Below are 24,105 nucleotides of genomic sequence, written 5' to 3'. Positions count from 1 at the left end.
TGGCCCGGGGCCGCGGGCCGGAGAAGAAGCGACGCCCCTGGCTGTGCGCTCACGTCTGTCCCAGCGCAGGCGGCTCACCGACGTCCGCGAATCTTGGGTTACAGTTTGTCACCTCGAGCGACTCGGAGAACCCAGTTTTCCTACTGGGGACAATGATTATTCTCGTCGTGTCCTGCCTTTAGAAAGTTACCCCGACACTTTTGATCATCCGTCCAGAGTAAGAAGGAAAAATAAAGAGTAGCGTGGTCTGTCCCCGGGGGAGGGAAGGTAGGAGGGTCCCGTCAAGTGGGCAAAGCCATTTTCAGCCAGAGCGGCGAGTCCAGCCCATTGACAATTCAGCCCCGGAAAGGGTTAACTGCATCCTGCCGGTTCGGTTTACATGTAAATAGAGAGCAGCTGCTCCGCGCGGGCCCCGGCTGGCCCTTTTAAGTTTTTGATTGGTTGCCAATGACATCACCTCCCGTGTTATAACACTGAGGATCCAAAGCGGCGTCGGATAAACCCTCCTTAAAGAGACGAGGCCACGCCCCCGGCTCCTCCCCCTCCTGCTGCCCATTGGCCGTGGGCTGCTGTGAGGTAGCGGTCAGCTTTCTCCGGATTCCCATTGGTCCAGCGCACCGTCGGTCGGCAGCCGGCCCGCCCCCTCAGAACCTTACATTTACAGTGTAGCAAAAGAGAAAGTAACTATGTTGCTGCTGGAGATCAATGAAGCCAAGTGAATGGGGGCTGAATGCGCGAATCCATAGCTGAAGCGGAGCGCCAAATGGTGGAGGGCTACACTTATTTATGAAGTAAGTAGAAGTCACTGCGACTACTTTTGAGAGTCGGAGAGTGTAAGGCGGAGTGACTGTGAGTGTGTGTGTGTGTGTGTGTGTTGCGATGCTTACGGGGGAGCCACAGCAGGTGAGGTTACAGGGTTCAGACTGTTGGCTCACGCTGCCCTGTGCGTGTACTTTCTCTGCAGTCTATTTGGATTTGGGACGAAGAAAAATGAGGTTCGTTGGGATCCTTTGCGGCAGTTTTAAATGCCTGGGGCTTGTTAGTGCGCTATGTTGCGAAGGGGGATGTTAAGTGCCCCAGGAGTGGGGAAGGAGCATTCTCTAACCACTTAATTTTCTTTCCAGCCCCTGTCTGGAGGTGGAAGGAGGACTACTGAGGGGTGGGATAGCTCAGTATTTCTCTGAAAGGTTTCCTGGGCCAGTCTGGATGGTTTCACGGGCAATATATACGCCCGACCCTCTACTGCAGGGATGCAGATCTCGTTACACACTCCGTGCGTGTGTGTGTGTCTGTGTGTGAGCCGCGCACGCCGTGTGGAAGTGGGGGTCCCAGCTTGTGTCTCCGTGAACACGCTTTTGCGTCCCTCTCCAAGGAAAACGACTGTTGATCCTGGGACGTACCCTACCAGGTAACACAATAGCAAAGACTTCACCGCTTGGTCCAGCTGGGAAACAGTTATAGCTTCTGGAATAGTACTTGCTCTTCAAAAAATACTACGCAAGGGAAGGAGGAAAGGAGGAAGGGAAGGAGGGAAGGGATTGGACCCTTCGCTCCCATCTAAAGGTGGGTGAGAGAAACCTGAGTCGGTGGGGATCTGGGGACGCGATGGGTGCGTGCCCCTCTGGGTGTGCGTGTGTGCGCGCGCCTGTGTGTGGATTCTGCCCGTGACACTTTGGCTCTATGTCAGACAATGGTGACGGTCGCGTGTAGACGGGTGATAGATGACATTTTTCCAGACATCTCTTAAAGTTCTTTTAGGTGAGCGACTCTTGCATGGGGTTTGGTTTCTTTTCTGTGTGCATGTCTAATAGGACAGGAGCCAGGGGGCGGGTTGTAGAGTGCCCCTGTGCCTACAGGGAGGAAGGAATTGTCTCTTTGCAGGCGCTCTCTCATGAGGCAGGAGGTAGACCCTGTGGGCAACGCTTCCCTGCCCCCTTTAACAGGGACGGGCTAATTGAGAAGTCTTCTTTATGGAACCCATCCGCTTGTAAGAGGGGGGATATCTGTGTGGGATTGAAATATTATGCACGGTGGCTGCTTCCCGTTGTGAGAAGCTCTAGGCTGCATAGTCTATGCCACTAGAGAAATGGAGAAGGGGGGAGAGTCGAAGTGGTCCTTTCCTTAAAGGCAGGAGGTGGGGGGGGGGGGGGGGGGGGGGGGGCGAGAAGAGCCAGGGAACTAAGGGTGATGGATCTGCCAGGGTTGGGGTTTCCAGACCTGGCTCCTTGACTTGAGGCTTTGTTTTAGGACACCAGTTTGTAATGAAAGGGGAACTGTAGATTAATTTATAAGAGCCTAATAGGAAACATGGGAGGTTTTAATATGACTATGCTTTTCAAAGGAGTCGGTAGAATGGAAAACAAGAATAGCTCCTAGTTAAAGAGATTCGCTTAGGGGATACTTTCATTCTGATTTGCAGAAAGTTGACATCCACCCCTGATGTATATTTAGCTGCTGTGTATTTCTGTGAGCCATGCCAGCACTCTTGGTCATTCCTCTGCCTTTGCAGTGGGTGAAGGAGTTAAACGGAGAGTATGCAAGGGTGGACAAATGGGTCTTTCTCAGATGGTTGCAGTATACTTCTGCCCAGGAGATGAGGCCCAGAACAGATGCCTCTTAAGAGCCTTCCGTATTGTCTTCAGCTTTTCTAATTCTTTGTGTTTTTAGCTTCTCTAAGGCTGAACTTTGATGTAGGTCCATGAAACGTTGTTCGTCAATATTTGCATAGACTATGCATTTAACCTTGGACTTAGCAACCACATAGATGGGTGGCCTCAGGTTTACATCCTCTTTGAATCTGGAAAAATGAGCTTCAGGCTTTGCACACGTCATGAGAAAGGGCACTTAGGACGACTTTGCTCAGAGGGATGCAAAGGCCTTTCCTAGGGATTGGATTAGACTGCCTTTTGTGTCACGTGACTTTATTCTTTCTTTCCCCCTCCCCTTCTTTACAGACTGTCTTGAGTTCTTCTTGAATTGCCAGTTTTCAGCCTCCTCATGCCTCCGTCTCCCTTAGACGACAGGGTAGTAGTGGCACTGTCTAGGCCCGTCCGACCTCAGGATCTCAACCTTTGTTTAGACTCTAGCTACCTTGGCTCTGCCGCCCCAGGCAGTAACAGCCACTCTCCTGTCATCGCCACCACCGTTGTGTCCCTAAAGGCTGCGAATCTGACGTATATGCCCTCATCCAGCGGCTCTGCCCGCTCCCTGAATTGTGGATGCAGCAGTGCCAGCTGCTGCACTGTGGCAACCTACGACAAGGACAATCAGACCCAAACCCAAGCCATTGCCGCTGGCACCGCCACCACCGCCATCGGAACCTCTACCACCTGCCCTGCCAACCAGATGGTCAACAACAATGAGAATGCAGGCTCTTTAAGTCCATCAGGTGGGGTGGGCAGCCCTGTGTCAGGAACCCCCAAGCAGCTAGCCAGCATCAAAATAATCTACCCCAATGACTTGGCGAAGAAGATGACCAAATGCAGCAAGAGTCACCTGCCAAGCCAGGGCCCTGTCATCATTGACTGCAGGCCCTTCATGGAGTACAACAAGAGTCACATCCAAGGAGCTGTCCACATTAACTGTGCAGATAAGATCAGCCGGCGGAGACTGCAACAGGGCAAGATCACTGTCTTAGACTTGATTTCCTGTAGGGAAGGCAAGGACTCTTTCAAGAGGATCTTTTCCAAAGAAATTATAGTTTATGATGAGAATACCAATGAGCCGAGCCGAGTGATGCCCTCCCAGCCACTTCACATAGTCCTCGAGTCCCTGAAGAGAGAAGGCAAAGAACCTCTGGTGTTGAAAGGTAATGCCCCTGCTCCCTTCCCAAGCACAGTCCTGACTAGCCTGGGGTCGCTTTGGGTTTTCTCTTAGAAGTACCAGCATTCTCCTTATCCTGGCTACAAAAGACTAAAGTAGACTTTCCTCTTTTTGTCTTTCCTTCCATGCCCTTACTTAATTATTTTGGTATAGTGAGAGAAACCCAGCAACCTTGAACTGGAAGCCAGAAGATTTGGGTTCTAGTCTTGATGCACCTTCTAATTTGCATTGTGCAAGTCATTTCACCTCTCTGAAACTATTTTCTCATCTTTCTAAAAAGGGGCTTTATAACACCAGCTGGTATCTCATGTCATGCTTGGTCTAGTAGCTCTACTCCATTCAATAGCTAGTTGGAAAGTTACTGTCTCTCAGACTTAACCAAAGTTGATGGAACAGAGGAAGCGGCAACTGTGGTGAACTACGAGTAAGCCTCCAGGTACCAGTTCTTTTTGTGGGAAATTCTTCCTCTTTCTCACTTCTCTCATCAGCTTGGATTTTAAATGGTTTATAAAGTGAACTTCACGAAGGTCAGAGATCCATATTGTAAGGCCCCACAGAAAGTGTAAATTCACCAAAAACATCCATCCTTTGCCAAAGCTCCAAGGGGACAGAGTCATTTTTATGAAATACTTCCCAATGCATTGTTCCTTCTGGCCTCACCTGACAACCTTTGGCAACGTAGATCCCCCCAAGATAGGGTGGTGGGTCACTTACCCCAGAATATTGGGTACAGAATGACTCTTAGATAAGTGTTGCTGAGCCCTGGGAGGAAGAATTAATTACCCACACGTTGTTGCCTAACCTAGCAGGGGGGCCCTCATCTCATGTCCATCAGTTGTACCTCTTTGCTCTCAGATACTGCTCTCTGGGGGCACGGTACATCACTCTTCTTCTTTGGTGTCTTCTGTCCGGTGGTGGTGGCAGTGAGAGATTGTCATCTTCTTTCTTCTTTTGCATTTTGAGCCAAGGTACACATTCTGGGCCACATCACCAGCCATTCTCCTGAAGTGTGTTGACCAAAGGTGTCGCTGGGTTCCTTTGAACACCTTGCACATTTAAATTGCAACAGGCCATTGGGGTGAGCAGACATCTCTGCCATTCTCCTTCTTGTCTTCCCAGTGATGCATTCTGCCTTTTGTTAGGTTGTATTCTTGGAAATGTGGTTCTAAATTCCTTTAATATAATTCCCCTTCCCATCCTCCACGTCTCTTCTCAAGCCTGTTTTCACTGGACTTAACTACCACAAAGGCACCACTTTCCCTAAGGTCACTGGGCTCCGTTGGGAAGGAGGACATCATGGAGGTCGTATTCAGAGAGTTCTAGCAGCTCCCAGGCATTTTTTGTTGTTGTTGATGGGTTTTCTTGGGGTTACAGATATGTTCAGAGTTCTGTGTAGCTCTGTATTTGATTGCTTTATATTCTTGTGTGGTTGACTTTGAGTGATTCCCAGTAGGTTTACCTAGCTAGTGTTCTCTCACTGTGATCTTGGCTTATCTCATCTTTTTTGGCTGAGACAATACAATCTACAAATTTCCCATTTGTAGTATTTGTCTTAGGAGCAAACAGAGGCAGCAGCCAGTGGTCTTGATGGTTATCTCTTTGCTCATATAGAGATATTGTTGAGAAAAAGGGGGCCTTTTGTGTCTGCATGATATGAGGACAGGCATCAAACAATGCAAATTAAGATGACCCTGGACTTGAACATGAGGGTGGTTAGGAAGAGCAGTAGATCCTACCCTCTATTTTGCAGTGGGCATTGTTGTGTATGGGAGCGGCCTGTCAATCACTGAGAAATGAATCTCCTGGATCCTACTGAAGAAAGTGGGGTTCCTCTCCCCCTTTCCTGTGGATGCAGCTGAGAGTCTGGGCAGCCTGGGCTTGTTCCTCAGTGTCAGTGAGTAAGATTGCCTCAATGGGGCGGGGCTGGACATGCTGCTGACCTCACCACTGGGCGCCCTGGGAGGCCACCGTGAGGGCTCGTCATTTTCGTGTTGGTGAGACACAGCGGCGGTCGACCTGGAAGACGCGCTCGTGGTAGAGGTTGGATTGTTTGTAGCTTTTGGGGCTTTTTCTTCAAATATCTGGGAATTTGGTTGAAAATATGTAGTTGAGGAGCAAAAGGGTCTGTAATCTACCTTCTTGATTATTATCGTGCTTATTATTTTGGTCCTTTTGGGGAAATGGCCTAAAATTGGGACCAAGATGGGAAAGAGATCGGTATTAGAATGCCCCTAGCTACCCTTTCATCTGCGTAAACTATTATTCACCAAAGAGGTGAATAATGGGGTGGGGATCTCTCAGAAGGCATGACCAGAAACTTCTCCCAGGTTCTTGAGTGGGTCAAGCAGACCATTTTGGTCTGGCTTCTCTGCTGGGGTTTATTTTAGTAAATCCCTCCCTTGGTGATGTAAGGTTTTATTTTAGCAAGAGTGGTAGTGGTACCATTTTGGAGTGAATGATTTTTGCAGGGAAGATATGGTGGTGGGGATAGTTAGAATTGAAGGCAGAAACTTCTAAGGCCTCATTAATGTATTTTCAGAGATTTCAGTACAATCTCAGGTAATTTATGGCTGGCCCATCTGATTCTGTGGTTTATGTTTGTAAACACTGGTTGCTACCCTCCTTGTCCAAGTTGTAAGTCCCCCTGTTTCAATGCCACGTTCTCCATTTTTGGTGCTGCCTGTCAAGTAGAGCGGCTGCTCAGTTACTGTTTTAGTAATGCTGTGTCAGGTTGGGAAGAAACTGATCAGAGGCGCAGAGGCCCCTGGGATTAAGTTACTGTTCTAATTTACAGTCCCCTCGCTGTTGTGACCTATGTCTGAATCCATATTCTATTCTCATCTTCTGCAGAATAAATGGCATCAGACGTTCGCTTCTACTCAACCTGACAAAAATGATTCAAATACATAAATATCTAGGGATTTGCAAAGTCGTTGAAAGAATTAAAATCTGTTTTACCCAAAGTTGATTTTTAACCAAAATTGACTCCTGACCAAACTAAATAAGAAGGCTAGACAATTCTGGGCCTTCTATGATGACAGCTACCATCTTTACTATGATGTTTATAAGGCTCCCTTTCTTTTCAGCAAGGCTGGGTTCAGGGAAATAATTTGTCATTTACCTATCTAGGAAAGGAAAGTCTCCTGCTGTCTCCTCCTTAAAGATCATCTACGCCTTTAAAAATTTTATTCTAAAAATTTTCAAATATCTAGAAAAGTAGAAAAGACTATAATGGGCACCCATATACCTATCACCCAGATTAAACAATAAGATAATAATATTAAACAATTACTAATATTTTCCCTATGTGCTTTCTCTTCCTTTTTTGCTTGTTGAAATATTTTATAGTATAGATGACGTTTCAATTTATTTAAATGTTTCATGTTAGACAGTGTTTTAAAGTTAATAAGGCTGGTAATATTTTAGAGTATAGTAGAGACAACATTTTCATTCCTAAATGCTTCAGTTGTCAATTACTCATTTTTGAGAGTTTTTCAAACTTAGGATTCTACTTTGACTAGCTAGCTATCAGGTCTATGGAGAAGGATCTCGCCCTCCAAGTGGGAGGGCTCTAGGTGCCTTCTTAGGGGTCCATAACTCCCCCTTCCATGTGAATATGTCATGGCGCATGCCTGTACTCACTCTGTGCTGTCATAAAAGAAAGACTGGCTGACTGCTTCAGTCTCTCACGGGCTGGCCTCTGTTACCAGAGGCACTTACTGAGGAGCAGGGGGAGGAGAGAGAATCGCTTCAGGAGGCTGACACATAGGGAAAATTTGATAACATAGGGAGTTGAGTTTTTATACTATCAAACTTTCCATCACAACTCCTGAGAAATAAGCACCACACACTGCACATTTTTCCGTCATCAAAAGGGATCCTGAAGTAAACACATGTAGGCCATATTGAGTTTGATGACAAAGTGAATGACTATGCTCAGAAATCAGAGACCCTGTGAAAACGTTCTTTCTGTTTCTGCTTTGTTTTGTGGGGGGAAACACAAGTTTTCTCTTTTCTCTCAGGGATGTTATGAGATTTTTTAAGATATGTGAAACAAAGCCATGTCTATATTCACAAACTTACTGTTGTTCTTCTGGGCCACTGTTCAAACATGGCAAACGTTAACCTTGTAGAAAATGGTGGAGAAATTCAGGCAGGACTTTGGATCCAGTCTGTCTGAGTTCTGGTCTCTGTTCTCCTCTTACTAACTATGTGCCCTTGGGCAAATTGCTTAATCCCTTACTTCCTTAATATCCTCATTTACAAAAAGAGGATGCAACAGTAGCTAGCTCATAGTGTTAGTTTAGGAATTAAATGAAGCAATGTGTGCAAAGTGTCTAGAACAGTTCCTCATATGTATCTGGTAACTACTCAAGGTAGCTTAATATTATTATTGCTGTTGGTTCAACAGAAATGATGGTACCAATAAAAAGGCAATTTTGGCTCCTCTACCGAAGGAGTACAAATAACAAGCAGGTTAGAGTGAGTGAGTGTGTGTGTGTGTGTGAGTTGCTATGGCCTAAAAATAACTTGGTGACTGTTACCTAATTTAAGTAGCGTACAGTTGGAGTGCCAAGTAATTACAAAAACGTGTTGGGTCAAGAGGCCAGAGTAATTTGGGCATATCCTAGAATTATTTATTTGCAGGGGAATTTGTAAAAACGTGATAATAAATCTGTCCAACTAAGGTCCCATAACTAAATAATGAAAGGATAAAACTATTAAGCTTTCCTTTTTCTGGCCTCTCATCAGGCTGATTTATTTTTGGAATAAGGATTGTAGTCTGACTATAAAAGGGTAGGTGGAAGGAGGGGGCAGTGTGCTTTATTTTGCAAAGTTCTCCAAGCTTTGAGTTGTGATGAGATGGAGTGTGAAGGAAAAAGGAGGGGATTCACTGAAAGGCCTGCTCCTTTCTTTAAGTGAGTCCTGGACCTTTTCCCTGAACTGGGTCACAGTTGCCTGTACTCTCTCTGAGCCTCTGGATATCCTGTTCTGCTTCCTCATTAAAATGTAAGTGGAAAGATATAAGTGAGCTCTCTCGCCACCTCTGTCCTTGCTCCATCTGCTCCTCATTCACTGTGCACTCAGCAGAGTGGAGTTTAGCTCACTTACACCTGGCTCAGATTTAGGCTTTTCCACTGACTGACCAGAGGTGCCTTAGGTAACTCAGGTCACCTCTTGGAATCCCAGTTTTCCTCCATTGTAAAATTCCAACATTATAGGATGAAGGGAGACAATGTAAATAAAATGCCTGGCACATAGACAGCTCTCAATAAATCGGGCCCCTGGGCCCTGCTCTCCACCCCCATGCCCTTTCAGAGCCTCTTACATTAGACGTGGTGGGGAAGGGATGGCAGGTTGTTCGAAGCACAGTACCATGAGAGCATGTTAAGTATGATCCCCTTGTCCTTACCAATTCAGATCAGTTAAGTTAACCATCCGGTTTGTCAAGGGCAAGTTCAAGAAGCTCCTTTCATGGCAGCGGTAGATAATGACTTTAGATTAGAAAGAGGAGGGTAGGGGAAGGGAGGTTTGGCAAAATCACAGGAACAGAACAACTCTGCCACAGCCTTGTGGCACACACACCCTTGGGAGTGAGGTGTGAGCCTCTGACCAGAAGCCAAGTCTGTGTCCTTTTACTCAGTGTTATGAGCAGCCAGTCTCCCCGCCCTGGCATTTCTGGGGAGCAGTTTGGGCATAAAAATGTGCTGATTTTCAGTGCCTAGGCAATTTAGTTCAAGTAGGTCGATAAGGATACACTACACATGAGGGATAGAAATTTTAATCCCAGGAGAGGGTCATCTCACCTTTTTCGATCTCAAGATTCCCAATTTCTAGAACAGGAAGGAACCCTTGAGGTCCCCTAGCCCAGTAGTTGTCACTGAAGGCTGCTCACTGGAATTACCTGGGGTGATTTAGAACCTATGAAACTCAGTCCCACCTTCAGAGATTCTGATGAAATTGGTCTGGGGTGCAGCCAGCCCATCAAGAGTTTTAAAAACTCCCCAGTTGATTCTAATGTGCAGCAAAGTTTGAGAACCATTGATCTAGTCCAGCCTTCTCATTATGCATTTAACGGAAATGGGGCCTAGAGAGGTTTATCATTTGTCCAAGGTCACATGCATGATTAATTTTAGAGCCTTAATTCTTAGTGCTAAAATAGGTCTTGCCAGGTCGATAGATTGATGTGTGTGTGTATATGTGTGAGTGTGTGTGTGATTATCTAACGATAACGGTATCTAATGTATAGCATACAAATATAAAATAACATATTTAATCAATCATTTTGGGTCTTGATACCTTTTTGTTGAATTTTGAGATTTCAGTCCAGAACTTTTAGGACCTAAGTCTAAGATCTTTTGAAACCTGCAGCTGATGGTCCTGATATTTACCTGAGTCCTAGAAATATGGGACAAATATTAACGTTGATTTAATCCCATCTTCTAGGGAATTTAATGCTTTAAGAAAGAGCTAGAAAACATGGATCAAAATGCACCCCATACCCAAGTGTCTCAGGTTTCTAGGGACTTTTCAGTAGGTTGGTCTCCACGGATGTACACCCTTGTGTGTAGGGAGATTCATTCACTAGTTCAGCAAATGTTACTGAATGCCTTCTATATTCTAGGCTCTAGTCTTAGGCCAGCGTATCTGTCAGCGTAACCCTTATAGTCTGAATGCTAGAATGAGAGCATATACGGAAGAGGCCAGTATTCCACGTCCTTTCCACCTTGAAAGTCATGTATCTGTTTGTATTCTTCATCCTCTTGTGCCACACAATCTTGTTTGGGGAGCAGTTCATCTTCAGGAAATGTCATTATCCTGCGAAGTACATGTTTGTTTGGCATTTGGCATTTTTCTCCTTTCTTTTTCCCTTTCAAAATAGAGCCTAGCCTTTTCTAAGCACATCTTCACGGACCAACAGAATTTATTTCCCAATTCTTGGTTCGAAAAGAAATGATTTTTTTTTTATTTGTTGGTTTTTAATGGAAAAGGCAATATACATTCTCTCTCTGCCTTGGAAGCTCAGGGCTGACAGGCCTCCTCCGTGCAGTAGAGTGGAACTTTGTGATTTGGACCTCACTAATTTTGGGCATGTTGCTGATAGGAACAAGGCCTGTGTTGGCTTTTTTTCCTGCATGCTCTCTATGAGAAGAGGACTTTTGGTAGGCAAACAAGCATTGTGAACAATATTTCAAAGACAAGGTTTTGGCCTGCCCAAAAACAAAGTTTGCAAGGATGATTAAAAAACACTCTAGAGGACAGGGCTGGGATGAAAGCACAGATCTCTGTCATTTCAAAGCCTGCGTTATTTCCCCTAAACCATGTAGGCAAATTTTTATTGGCTGTATTTCCATATACTGTATGCTCTATATTCATATCATATAACCTTACTAATTCAGAAAAATTGAGGGAAGAGAAAAGGATGAATATGAACCACAGTCTGAATTTGGTTGTAGAACATTTAAAAATATACATTTTATATTCAAGTTGATGTCGTGTCCTTTCTAATTATGAAGCGTTGGACTCTTGAGATGTTTGCATCCGTAAACCGAGAGGAAGATCCCATTTTTTTTCCAGCTTATGTCTGTATCATCTATTATTACTTAAAAGTTGAGGAGAAAATATCTATATATATTCTGCTGCCCCAGCCCAGCAAGACCCGTATTTTATGTAACTTAAAGAAAAAGGAAGCTTGAGGCTATGCTTTTGGATAAGGAAATGAGCTGTGTGCAGCCTGGTACTTTCATATAAGCTAAAGGCGATTGCCCCATGCTCCGCCTCTGGCAAAGAAGTGTCTGAAGAAAAAGTCTCTAGTAGGTTATCATTATCCTTTCGGAAAGTTAATTCTCTGGGATAAGTGAACAGGGGTCTTTTCAACCTATTTAGTATTCCTTGCTTTTTTCTTCTTCTTTCCTTGCCTTTTTTCTTTCTTCCTCCCTTCTACAATCTACGCCTACAAATACAGCTCAGGTCATCTGGGAGTGTGGCAGGGACAGACCCTGGAAAAAGCATAATTGACACCCTTGAAGGATAACAGAATGGACTCCATGGAATCCTGTGTTAGAAGCAGCATTCACTCAGGCAGAATTATTGAGCGTTTGTTCCAACTGTCCCATTTTGCAGATGTAGAAACTGATTATTTACCCAAGAACATATAAGTAGCTGGTAGCAGAACTGCCATTGGATCCATTTTTCCTAACTCTCAGTTCACAATTTCTTTTTAATCCCAGTGGGAGTATAATTGTTTGCTTTATATCTGAGTTATTATTAACTAAGCAAATCTTGTGGGTCCAAGTGTTTGGCCAGGTCACTCTACGTTTTCTTTCTGTTTCCTTTTGTAATGAGCTTCTTAAGTGACTTCCCAATGAATCCGTCTGCTGACTTGTATTTCTATCCAGACTTCCTACTAGGAATTTATATCTTTTCTGGCAGAGGGAGTATAGTATGGAGGTTAACAGCACAGATTCTAGAGCCCAGACTGCTGAGTCTGAATTCTGACTTTGCCACTTATTAGAAGCATGAACTTGAGCAAATTAAATTTAGTGTGCCTCAGTTTTCTTATCTGTAAAATGAGGAGAGTGATGACACTCTTCTCATGGGATTGAGGATTAAATTAGATAATATAGGTACAAGTGCTTTGAACAATGCCAGACACATAATAAAGAACATTTATTAATAATTTACCATAACTATAATACTAAGTATCTACAATAATAATTCATCATTATCTACTTATATCCAAGGGATACATAAGTGATATACTTCAGTAAAATGAATTGACATCACCACTAATACTAAGTATAGATACTAGTGTACTAAGTATAGATACTAGTATACTAAGTATCGATACTAGTATAGACACTAGTATACTAAGTATCTACAATAATAATTCATCATTATCTACTTATATCCAAGGGATGTATAAGTGATGTAGTTCAGTAAAATGAATTGACATCACCACTGGTGCAATATAAGTAGGAACGACCCTCCCATGCTTGTTAGACCTTTTTATTTAAAGGTTTGGGAAAAAAAACTGTTTCTGGTGGGGTGGATAGGTAACTACATCAGGACTTTTTTCTGAATCAGTGCCATTCTGGAAAATTAGATACTATTTCTATGTAAGGAAACCTTATAAAATTAAGTCTTCGCAAAGACTCAACTATATACCCATTGTTGGAATATTAAGAAAATTTTAGAAAGAAAAAAATGGATGATATACTAATCTTCCTGACTGGCCCAGTTTCACTTTTACATATTCTCTTCATTCTTTACCCATATATGTGCATATTTTGCAGAGCTTCTCATATAGAAACTGAAATTCATTTTTGCTTTACATTGCGTGTACTTTTGCATCCTGTAGAGTCATCACAAATTTTCTTTTAATGTCATGACATGTCTTATTTTATGGATGTATCATATTTTACTTAACTAATTTGTCTATTCGTGAAGTTAAGATTGTTTCCCAGTTTTTGATATTATAAGAAAAACCTCTTGAGGGAATCCCTCGTTTGGAATCTTCTCCACCCCTCATGGAGGAATGGAAGCTCAGGGCCAGCCACCTTGGGTTTATCTTTCTTTTCATCCTAATTCCCTTCACTTTTTCACTCCTGCTTTTCTCTTCTGAATACGAGGGCCAACTACCCCACAGTTATCGGTTTTTAGGGAAGTCTTTATCCTTGATCACAGGTCTTTGCACAAATTTTGATTGTGTGTACAGCACATGTAACCTGATGAGACACCTGTTATAAATCTTGGGTTTCTACTTTGGTGGGCAGAGTGAGGAAGTGTGGAGGCGCCACTCAGCACTATTAAAAACCAGAAGCCATTGTGGAAATGAATGATCTGCCAGGACCAACAACACCTCGTTTCATAAATATGAGTCACTCCCAGTTTCATGCTGCTGATAAGACACTTCGAAAGGGACATCGTTACAATAACAGCAGAAAGAGTTAGACTTTGTGAGATGCTGAGTAATATGCGTTTGTGTTTCCCACCCTCCTCCTTTTTTTTAAACCTTGACATTTTAGGGCAGTGCTGAAGTCTTCTGAGTGCTTAAGTAAACGCAGTGAAAAGAATATATCAGAATGGAAAGACAACTCCCATTAGTTCTTTTTAGCCAAATTGAGGTAAAATGCCCTTAAAATAGGAGCTACTTCTCTGATAGATAATTAGCTTGTCTTCCTTGATAAAGTATGTGAATTGGGTTGAATTTATTATAATTAATCTTGCATATTATGTAAAAATGCATTCGTCTGCCCTTATTACATGAATCTCTTCATTCCTACCTTGAGGGTGACTAGGAGCCCCCACCCCTACTCCACTGAGAAGTGAATGAATTGGATGAATGTCAGAGTGATGGGCAGCCCTCTGTTACAAGAGTTGGGAGAAGCTGAATGTGGGGTGCCATCATTAAAAGAGACAGAGCTTTCATAATAATATCTGCATCTTTTAAAAACACTTTGAGAATGCTTTAGGGCTTGAGAATTAGATGCTACAAAGCTGCCTAAATAATTACCTTGAAATCAATCTCCTGCCGGTGACATTCTTCTGGATTTACAATGCAGAGCTTTTTCCATGGAGTAGAGAGTGGGGTGATTGGCTGGCTACACCTAGCTGGTGGCCGGGCAGTGACTCTGGGAGTTGGACTGAGAGGGAGAGGAGTGTCTGCTCCGTGACTCAATGAGCCAAAGCTCCTTCCTGCAGTTTTTCTTCCTCCCCACTCCCCAACCATTCAGAGCTCCTTGAGGCTGCCCCATCCAGCTGCATGGTGCTTTGGGAGCATCTTTCCCCATTGAAAGCTATTGTCCATGGTCACTTGATTTTGCCAGTATTAAAATGTGTGTTGGGGAGATATGGGATTATCGGAATAAAAGAGTATGCTATGGATAACGAATCCAAGAGCCTCTCTACTCCAAGTTGAAAGTTTTCTTTTCCTGAGAAGAGAGCAGCTATTTCAGCTCTGGGGAGCTGACTGACACAGTGTAGCTTATTGCATCTTAGATTTCAGTCATCTCCTCTGTATGTGTGTGCATGCATGCTCACACGCATTTTAGTTAACATTTGTAAAATTGGGCATGATAATGGCACTGAGCATTAACTCATTTTGTGGTGATAACAACAGTTGTTATCTCTATGTTCACTGTCCAATATGGTAGCCACAAGTCACATTTGGCTACTGAGCACTTGAAATGGGGCTCATCCAAGCTGAGATGTGCTCCATGTGTAATATACATACTGGATTTCAAAGACTTTGTATAAAAAAAGGCTGTAAAATATTTTATTAATAATTGTTTATAACAATTACATGTTGAAATGATACAAGGCTTGGACATGTTGAACACAACATGTAAAATATATTATTAATGTTAATTTTACCAGTTTATTTTTATTTTTTTATATTCAGCTACTAGAAAAAAGTTTGTTACATAGTAGCTAGTGTTACATTTCCATTGAATGGTGCTGATCTCTATGTAGTGATAACAGTATTATTATCCCTGCTTTTTAGATGAGGAAACTGAGGCTGAGAGAGGTTAAGTAAATTGCCCAAAGTCACACAGCAGAAGGCCAAACTCAGGCCTATCTAACTATGGAGTCCACCCTACTTGCTACTACAGAATTGTTCTGTAATAGAGAATTTAACTGTCTTTTGTCCTTGGTTCCTGGGAGGTAACCTTTAATCACACCTGAGCTTATACTGATGAGATGATTCAGAAAAGGTGTGGGTCATGCGAAAGACCAACAATGTGATTGATTAGAGGGTAGGGGCTTTGTATTAGCCTGACCTCTTCCTAGGAAGAAAGGGGGCCTGGAGATTGAATTTAGTCACATGACCAATGGTTCAATCATTTATGCCTGTATAATGAAACCCCAATAAAAACTTTGGACACCAAAGCTCAGTTCAGCTTCTTGATAAATGAGCACATTGATGTGCTGGAAGGGTGATGAATCCTCAGGGCACGGAAGCTCCGTGTTTGGGACCCTCCCAGACCTTGCCTGTGTGTCTCCTCTTTTGGCTGGTCCTGATTTGTATCCTTTATAATAAAGGATAGTAAATAATAAAACTCACTTTCCTGAGTTTTGTGAGTCGTTCTAGTGAATTATCCAACCTGAGGGGGTGTGGGAATCCAAGAATTTTTAGCCCATTGGTCAGAAGTGTGGGTGGCCTGGGAACCCCTGAACTTGTGGCTGGTGTCTGAATTGAGGACGGTCTTGTTGGGGACTGGGCCCTTCACTTGTGGAGTCTGTGCTGATTCTGTGTCATTAGTGTCAGAACTGCACTGCAGTTTTGCAAGAATAGACTGCCTTTCATCTGGATATATGTTTTAGGGGCACAGTGATTGGGAAAGTTAAGTACTGTAGCTTAACTTGCTTGTCTCTCCTACCCCATATCATGGGTGGCAATGGCCAGTTACATTCTAGGCTTGTAAAACTATTGTCTTTGAGCAACTGTTTTTGACAACGAGGCTCAACCTGGAGACAAGGAAGCCTCTGACACCACCATGCCCAGGAACTTCCAGCCTGCAACTCTTGGGGTCCCCTCTATATCATCTCCTGTACAGTACCACATGAGTAGTGATGACATACATATGTGCTGGCCCTTTGATAATAGAGATTCTTAAATGTTGATATTGAGATTGAGTTCCATATACAAAACTGATGTAGGTTGATAGTATGAGTAAGGAGTATTTTGTGACTTTTTAAAAAAATGCTTTGCATTGTCTAGAATCATACTTTTGTAGTGTGTGTCCTGTTACATCTCATAAACACAGGTTTGAACTAATTGTTCTCTTTGGGGGCCTTCATTTGGATTTTTAAACTATGATCTCACCATGTTTTCTTTTTCTTTTTTGATTTGGTTTCTCCTTCCCTGCTTAAAATAGACACTGTCTCTTGCCTGTGGTCCTGCTAACCATTCTGTCTGTGCTCGGGCCTGGCCCTCATCCTGCAAGGCCCTCTTAGGTCACCAGCTCCTAGAAAGTGGCCTCCTATGAGGGCATCTTGGGGCCACCCTGGAAGGCACGTTTCTAAGAAAAGACAAAGTCTGTAGTTATTGCAAGGGAAGATTCCTTCACCAATGAAAACTAGGAATGAAACAAAAAGTGTTCTAGAATTATAAAAGAGGTCTCTTGAAATGCCCAGGATGACATGATTTCTGTCTAACTTGGGCCAGCCCTGGGCACTTTTCACACTGCAACTATGCCAGGCTTGCTCTTCAGAGCCGTTCAGTTTTCAGGTTGGGGACACTTAACTCTTAGAGGCAGCTCTCCCTGCCACTCTCAGTAACTATAAGAGTGTCAGTCCCAGTTTCTAAGAGGGATAGAGTGGGCTCATCAGAACTAACTAAAGAGGTACAGAAAACTAGGCATTCTCTTTTCATGCTGTGTTCCTGAGCATCTCACCTTTCAGAAGACCAGAGGCTCTGAGGCCCCTTGTCTATCTTTCGAGAGCGGCAATAATGTTACCCCTGTGAGAAAGCTAGGGCTGTAGCAGCCCTTTTGTAGAGAAGAACAAACTTCTGTGTTTGAAGAAAAAGCTCTTGTGACATGGTCGTGTTTTAAAATGGCCTTAAGGTTAAGTGAGCTACCCAAAGGTTCATGGTTAATGAGAGGGATAAGAAGAACCCAGAGTTCCTGACTTTTTAGATCCATCATTGTGTCCCTTCAAGAGGAGGCAGAAGAAATGGTTCCCAGGGGTGGTGAAGACAGTCTGTCTGAGTCATCTGCATCTAAGTGGTCAGGCCAGCTAGCCTGGAGAGGACAGAGCCAGGTCTTGTTGAGTTGAGTACACTTGGTACTGTGCCCCCAGCCCATATCTAGTGCTTAATAAATATCTGTTGAACTGAACCGGGGTGCCCCTCCCACTGTTCCCTGACATCCCGCAGGCTGGATGCTTCCTCTTAAGCCCTCTTTTCTCTTTCATGTCTGCTTTCCATCTATCTCCACCATTCATCGCTTATAGAGAATGTCTAAGGAGGCAGCATAGGGAGGGGAGAAAGGGTTGAAGGCCACACAGGTGTGAATCATCGTGGCTCTCAGCCCTCCACAGGCATGGTTATTTGTCACATTTAAGGCTTGGCACTCCTGTTGGCTGCTGCTTCTCCATGAGCCTTCTTGGCCCTCCTTCCTGGCCAGGGGAGTGGCAGGATTTCTAAGTCCTCTTGCTGAATTCACCTGGCTGGCCCTGCACTGCCTTGCATGAGTCACAGCCTGATGGCATCATCTTCAGTGTGTTCTTAAAACATCTCCTCTCTCAGTCCTTTTGCTAAGTTTCTTCTAATGTTCCTTCATCCCTCCTTCTTTCTCCTATTACATTTATCTTCAGGGACTATATATTTAAAAAAAATTTTTAATCTCCCAAATCCCTAGCAATATACTGAACAGCACATAATAAGTGCTTTATAATTACCTGGCCCTTTCTCATCTTGTTCCAAAGTTTATTTAATCCAGAAATATTTAATGAGCCCCTACTATACAAATCAGGTATTGCTCTAGGTGCTAAATGGCTAATACTTACAATTTCTATTAATAACTACAGTATTAGTTCATTAAGTTCTTGCAATAACTATATTGTTGCCTGTGGGTACTATTTTTAGTCCCATTTTACAAACGAGGAAACTAGGGTACAAAAAGGTAAAGCAACTTAGCCAAGATCATACTACTGGAAGGTTGTGGAGGCAGCTGGGGCTCCATGCGGTGAGCTTTCATGCTCTACTTCCTCTGAGACAAACAACCGTCTACATTTTAATAATTACAATAAACAATTGAAGAGATAAACAAGTAATTTCAGATAGTGGTAAGTGCTTTGAAGACCATAGGGAAGGTAGCTATTCATTGAATGTCAGGGAAGACCTTTATGAGGAGGTCACATTTGATCTGAGGTCTGAATCACCTACGTGAGGGACTAAGGAGAGAGAGTTCCAGGAAGCAGGAACAGGAAGTGCAAAGGCCCTGAGGTGGGAATCAGATCACCCATGCCTCACACACCCTACGGCAGCTGCTTTCATGCTTGCCATTGTTCATCAATATCCCACTTATCAAAGCTGTGTTATAGTTATAGAATGCTGGAATTGGGAGAAACTTGCAGATTATCCAAACTCCTGATTTTATAGAAGTGGCAACAGAAGTCGCAGAGCTAGAAGCCAGTATCACTTCAATGTGGAAAGATGGGTTGTGTCCTGAGTCCTTGCTGTCAGGATGTCTGTCACCCTGAGCAACATTAGGCATCACTTCAAGGGGATGTGGCTGGGAAGTCTGACGATGCCAGATGTGGGTGCATTCCAGGTCAGCTCACCATTCCACATGTCCCAGGTTGAACTGACCATTACTTGGCTGGCCCTCCACTTAGCCTTAAGTCCATGTTGACAGTATATCATCCCAGCCCAACTCCCCAGAGATATACTGGCCTTTTGGTTGCTTTATTTTCCCCTTAATCTCAGAACGTGGTCCACTAGGTGGGTACACGCTAGCTTTTGACCTGACGCAACCTTGTGTGTGTATCTCAGTGCACAGAGGCCTCACCTGGCTTCAGATCTTTCCAAGCTCAGCCCTCATGGGGTGGTCTGACTGTTGGGCAACACTGGCTGGCTGAATCCATATGTAAGGGCAGCTGACTCCCTGCTCTTTGTGGTGGTTGATTGTTAATGCTCAGGGTTGCTTAGTATTCTTGCCAAATATAGAATTCATCTCAGTGACTAGAGGAAGTTGTTGCTATGCTTTTTGTGAACTGAAAACATTGGTGCAGTAAAACAATTCAAATTTTGATGTTGACATTCTATCCTTTCCCCTGCCACTTCCTGAATTCCCTAAGCCACAGCCCTTTGACTTCCAGATCATATTAAAACACATCTTTGTAAAAGCTGTTTTTTGAACAGGTTCGGGGGTTGGGGGTCATTCAAAGCAAGCTAAGATGCACATTGCATTTTTGGCTAGGTGCTTCCACGCACCATCCTGGCTATGGAACCTGCCCAGGCTTCACTTGTGTAACCTTGTCTTGCTTCCCGTCTCTCTTCCCCTCCTCTTGTCATGGATGTTTCCAGATGACCTTTCCTGAATGTAATTTCCAATGGGAATGTTTCACAGTAGAAATATGCTCTCCCTTGAGGGCTCTCTCTTGATATTTCTAGAGATTTATTTAATTGGGCTCTACTTAAATCCCACTGGGAAACATACTTCTGCCGTGAAGTTGTGATGTGTTAAATTTGGGGTCTAAGATAAATGTCAGTCCTCGGGGGAGGTGGATGTTAAGCAAGAGTTTTCCTTTTGTACAATGGGCTAGTTTAATAGCTTTACTGGGCTTTCCTCTGTTTGTTTGTTTAGCAGTGCTTCATTATTTAAACTTCTGCACTGAAAAGCAAAGAATGTTTTCCCTCTCTTCAGAGAATTAAACTATAATGGAGAGTATCTGGTTGAGCTCTTGGGGAAAATATGGCTTTGTGTTTCATAGCACTCTCCTCCTGTTAACATTCTTCTCTCTGCAGCCTTCCAGTATGATCTCATGGATTTTTTTCCCCTCCCTTAATCCGTCTTGATGGATTAACCAGTATTGAGCTTTTTAGTGAACAAAGAAGGTGGAGTCCTAACATGGTATTGAGTTGCCTTCCAAATACACAGAAAGTCTGCAGCTAAAAGATTCTTTAGCCCCAAGAGATGCTTCCGGGAAGGCATGGGTCAATGCTGATCCAGAAGGAGGGTATAACTAATGAGGAAGTATGTGTCTTTGAGAAAGGAGTGGACTTCTCTGCTTGCAGCTGGCTCATGGAACTAAGGTTCTGGAAGATTCCATGGGCTTGCCTCTTCTAGGCATGCTGATCGTTTAGGCAGCATCCCCATTCAGACTGTGGACCATTTCTGACTTGACTTTAAGATATGGTACCATCTAGGGTTGGCTCCCAGGAGCCAGGTTCTCAGGCAGTTCATAGGGTTTGGTGTGGTTCTTTGAAAGTAAGAATTATAATTTATATTTTTAAAAAATAAGCTCTCCCTGGGAATTAAAAGTGGTACTGCATTAGACTGCTTGGGCTGCCATAACAAAATACCATAGACTGGGGCACTTAAACAACAGAAGTTTATTTTCTCACAATTCTGGAGGCTAGAAGTCCAAGATCAGGGTGCCAGGATGGTTGGGTTCTGGTGAGGTCTCTCTTCCTGGTTTGCAGATGGCCACTTTCTTGTTCTGTCCTGGATGACAGAGATACCAAGCTCTCTGGTGTCTCTTCTTACAAGGGCACTAATCTCATCAGGAGGACCCCACCCCATGACCTCATCTAAACCTCATTATCTCTCAAAGGCCCCATCTCTATATCATTACATTGGGGATTACGGCCTCAACATGTGAACTGGGCTTGGGGGTGGGGGGTAAGACACAATTCAGTCTGCAGCAGGAACAAACATATACTAGGAAAGAAAGAGTATGAGTTTTTCCCAGGTTTTGGAGTGTAGGTAAATTGCACAATCTGGTAAATTAACTTCTTTCTCCCTCTCTCTCTCTCTTCATTTCAAACACCTACTGATCACCTATTACAGACTTCTGAATGTTCAGGAGCTTCCCACTGAATGTAGAATAAAATCCCAATAGCTTAATGTCCCTAAGTGGGCCTCTGCAGACTTCTGTGACCTCCTGTGGTCACTTTCTCCCCCTGCCTGTTCCTTATGCTTCACCACATTAGGCCCTTTGAGTCCCTTCTGGCCTCAGGAGTGTCTGGGCCTGTATCCTAGTGTGGTTCTCTCTGCCTCCACTGTTCTCCTGGGCTCCCTCCCCTCCGCCCTTTTCCTAAACCAGTGAATCCCTTCTCATCCCCAGGGAGGCCTTCTCTGAACTCCTATCTAATTAGTCCCCTCCCACAGCACCCAGGAACTGAAGGGCACCTCATGGCCCTTGTCATTATTAATCATTACCTTGTTATTTGTGTGTTTATATGTTTATCATCCATCTCCTCCCATTGGACCCTGATCCCTGGGGAGGGAGTCAGGAGGGGAGAGGAAAAGGACATCTTCAGCATGTCACTCAAGTCCCAAAATGTTCTCAGGAGTGCTTGCTCTGAGATAGAAGAGATTATAAACGTGAAAAATATGTTCATATAACTGGTATGTCTGTTAAGAAAACCCAGACACTTGAGCTGGGGTTTATGATGTGTGTTTCTCCCTGGGAACGCGTTGGTCTAACACAGTTAGGTGAAGTTTAGACGTGGAGGGCTAGAGAAACCAGAAGGAAATCTGAACTTGTAGGTTTTCAGGAACACGATGGGGGAAGAAGGGAGCAACTGGACCCACCAGAACCAGTCTGTTCCGACCAGGCCGGGCTGAGCATAAGGAAGAGCAGAAGGCTTCGCTCTGCCCCTCAGGCAGAGTGACTCAGAGAAGTCCATTCTGCCCACCCACCGCCTTCCAGGTGGTTCTTATTGAAACCTTTTGGAGACAGAATGGCGAGGATGGGTGTAAAAATGCGGCTCTCTGCACTAAACAGGTCTCACTGTGCCTGTGTGAAGACGGGGCCTGACCACTCTTCCCACCGCTACCCTCGACACTAAAAATAAGTTTAAAAAATATTCTGTGGATTTATTGGAAATTCGAGCATCAAAGGTATTCCAGGGAGAATCTCCCTTCTCTTGCTTTCTTCCCTGATCCTCCTGAAGGGTTTGGGGGGGGGGGGGGGGCAAAGGGTGCTCTCCTTAAAGTCTCAGGGACTTCTGCATAACCTAGTCATTGTAACTCAGGTATCTCACTTATTTTTGTTTCCCTCAGATTATGGGTCACCCCTGCCATCCCAACAATCCGGTAGATTATCAAATCTACCTGGCTGTGGGAACTCTTGAGATCCTACAGTTCGAATCCTGCTCATGTAAAAGTCATCTGCTCATTAAAAGAACACAGAGCTGTTTAATTGTTGTCTTTGTGGAAAATTACATGACTGTCATCAGCTGTTGCTTCTGGCAGTGCTTTCTGTTCTAATGTAAATAAATGAGGTAACAGATTTAAAGGAACAGGCTGTATTTACATACTTGCGAAGTATCTTCTCAAACAATCTGCCTGTGTTATTCAAATACACACAAATTAAACTTGTGGTATCCTAAACACTGGTCGCTCAATAAAGCCTTAGAGTAGTCCTAATAGGAAGGGGTGCTAAAAGTACACCTCCCTTCCTGGGGCGGTAACCAGAAGCTGCCTTTTTTGTGCAACTGAGCTACTTCAGCGGGTTGAAATTTAATCCCCAGCCCTTTTCTGCCCCAATTCTGTGAAGGGACTTATATGCACCAGAGGGAACTTCTGAGCTGGGAGAGTGGGGGTGGGGTGGGGGCTGAGGGAAGTCTTTTAAACTCAAACAGAAACATGCCGTGCTCAGCGTTTCTTGGAAGGCGTACAGTTAAAGCTTCATTTTCAATTTTTGTAAATCACAGTTCCTAAGTCATTGGATCTTTCTGACTCATTTTGCTTTTTTTGAGGTAAATATTTAGGCAGGAATTTTTTAGAAATTCTATTGAGGGCATCACAAAGATTTTATCTGTCAAAATGGGAAGCAATGTATTTTAAAACAGAACAAAGAGGAGCCCCACAACAATTAATGATTGAAAACAGTTGTAGAGTTCTATAGAACCAAAAAATTTAGCTGAAAATGCATTGCAGCTTATACAAAGGTTAGGAAGGAGCCAAAGTTAGTGTTTTTAGTTCTTGGTATATAATATAGTCAAGCGTTAGCTTATTTCCAGTATGTTAAATAATAATCTAGCAAACTGTTGGGTTGGCAGGGATGGCACATAATCTGAGAGAAGCAAAAATAAGTCAGATACCTGGGTTACAATGAGTATAAAACCAATGTCTATTTTGGGTAAGCATCAATAGTCTAAATTACGATTTTTGTCCAGCAGCAAATCCAATGAAAGGACTGTATTATTAACTGAAAATTCAAGAAAATTCTGGAATAAACTTTTCAGGAATTTTCTTTTTTTCTCTCAAAACATTACTAAGTGCCACTTGATTAGATTAACTAATATGAAATATAAGAACAAGAGTCATCTTTATTATGGAAAGACAGTTTTGTGAGGGGCATCCTCGAGGTAATTTCTATCTACGATTTGTCACTAGGTAAAGTAGACACCAGGGAGATTCTTTTACTTTATCTTTTAATTTCTGTAAATTATTTACCAAAAGAGATCCATCACCTATCTCAATATCTCTTCCCTCCAGCTGTTGCTATCAAACGTATCAACAAATCCTCTGTCTTCCTGTGACATATGGCTAAGTCCTGTGTGCAGAGGGATGCAAATAAGACCGGTCCTGCTCTCCAGGA

General features: G+C 43.6%; 1 protein-coding gene across 1 annotated transcript in view; it reads left to right on the top strand.

Annotated features, from left to right (window-relative positions):
* Positions 1-636: 636 nt before the first annotated feature.
* The window catches only part of DUSP10 (dual specificity phosphatase 10), a 35,469-nt gene continuing 12,000 nt past the window's right edge, over positions 637-24,105 (top strand). The window contains exons 1-2 of the mRNA XM_046679897.1: positions 637-791; positions 2,955-3,808. Coding sequence (XP_046535853.1) covers positions 2,998-3,808 — 811 coding nt within the window. The 5' untranslated portion in view covers positions 637-791; positions 2,955-2,997. The remainder of the gene's footprint in view (positions 792-2,954; positions 3,809-24,105) is intronic.

This window comes from Equus quagga, chromosome 12 (genome assembly GCF_021613505.1).
Source record: "Equus quagga isolate Etosha38 chromosome 12, UCLA_HA_Equagga_1.0, whole genome shotgun sequence".
Lineage (NCBI taxonomy): Eukaryota > Metazoa > Chordata > Mammalia > Perissodactyla > Equidae > Equus > Equus quagga.
The sequence above is the reverse complement of the archived record's forward strand: the minus strand, read 5'-3'. Positions and strand labels throughout refer to the sequence as shown.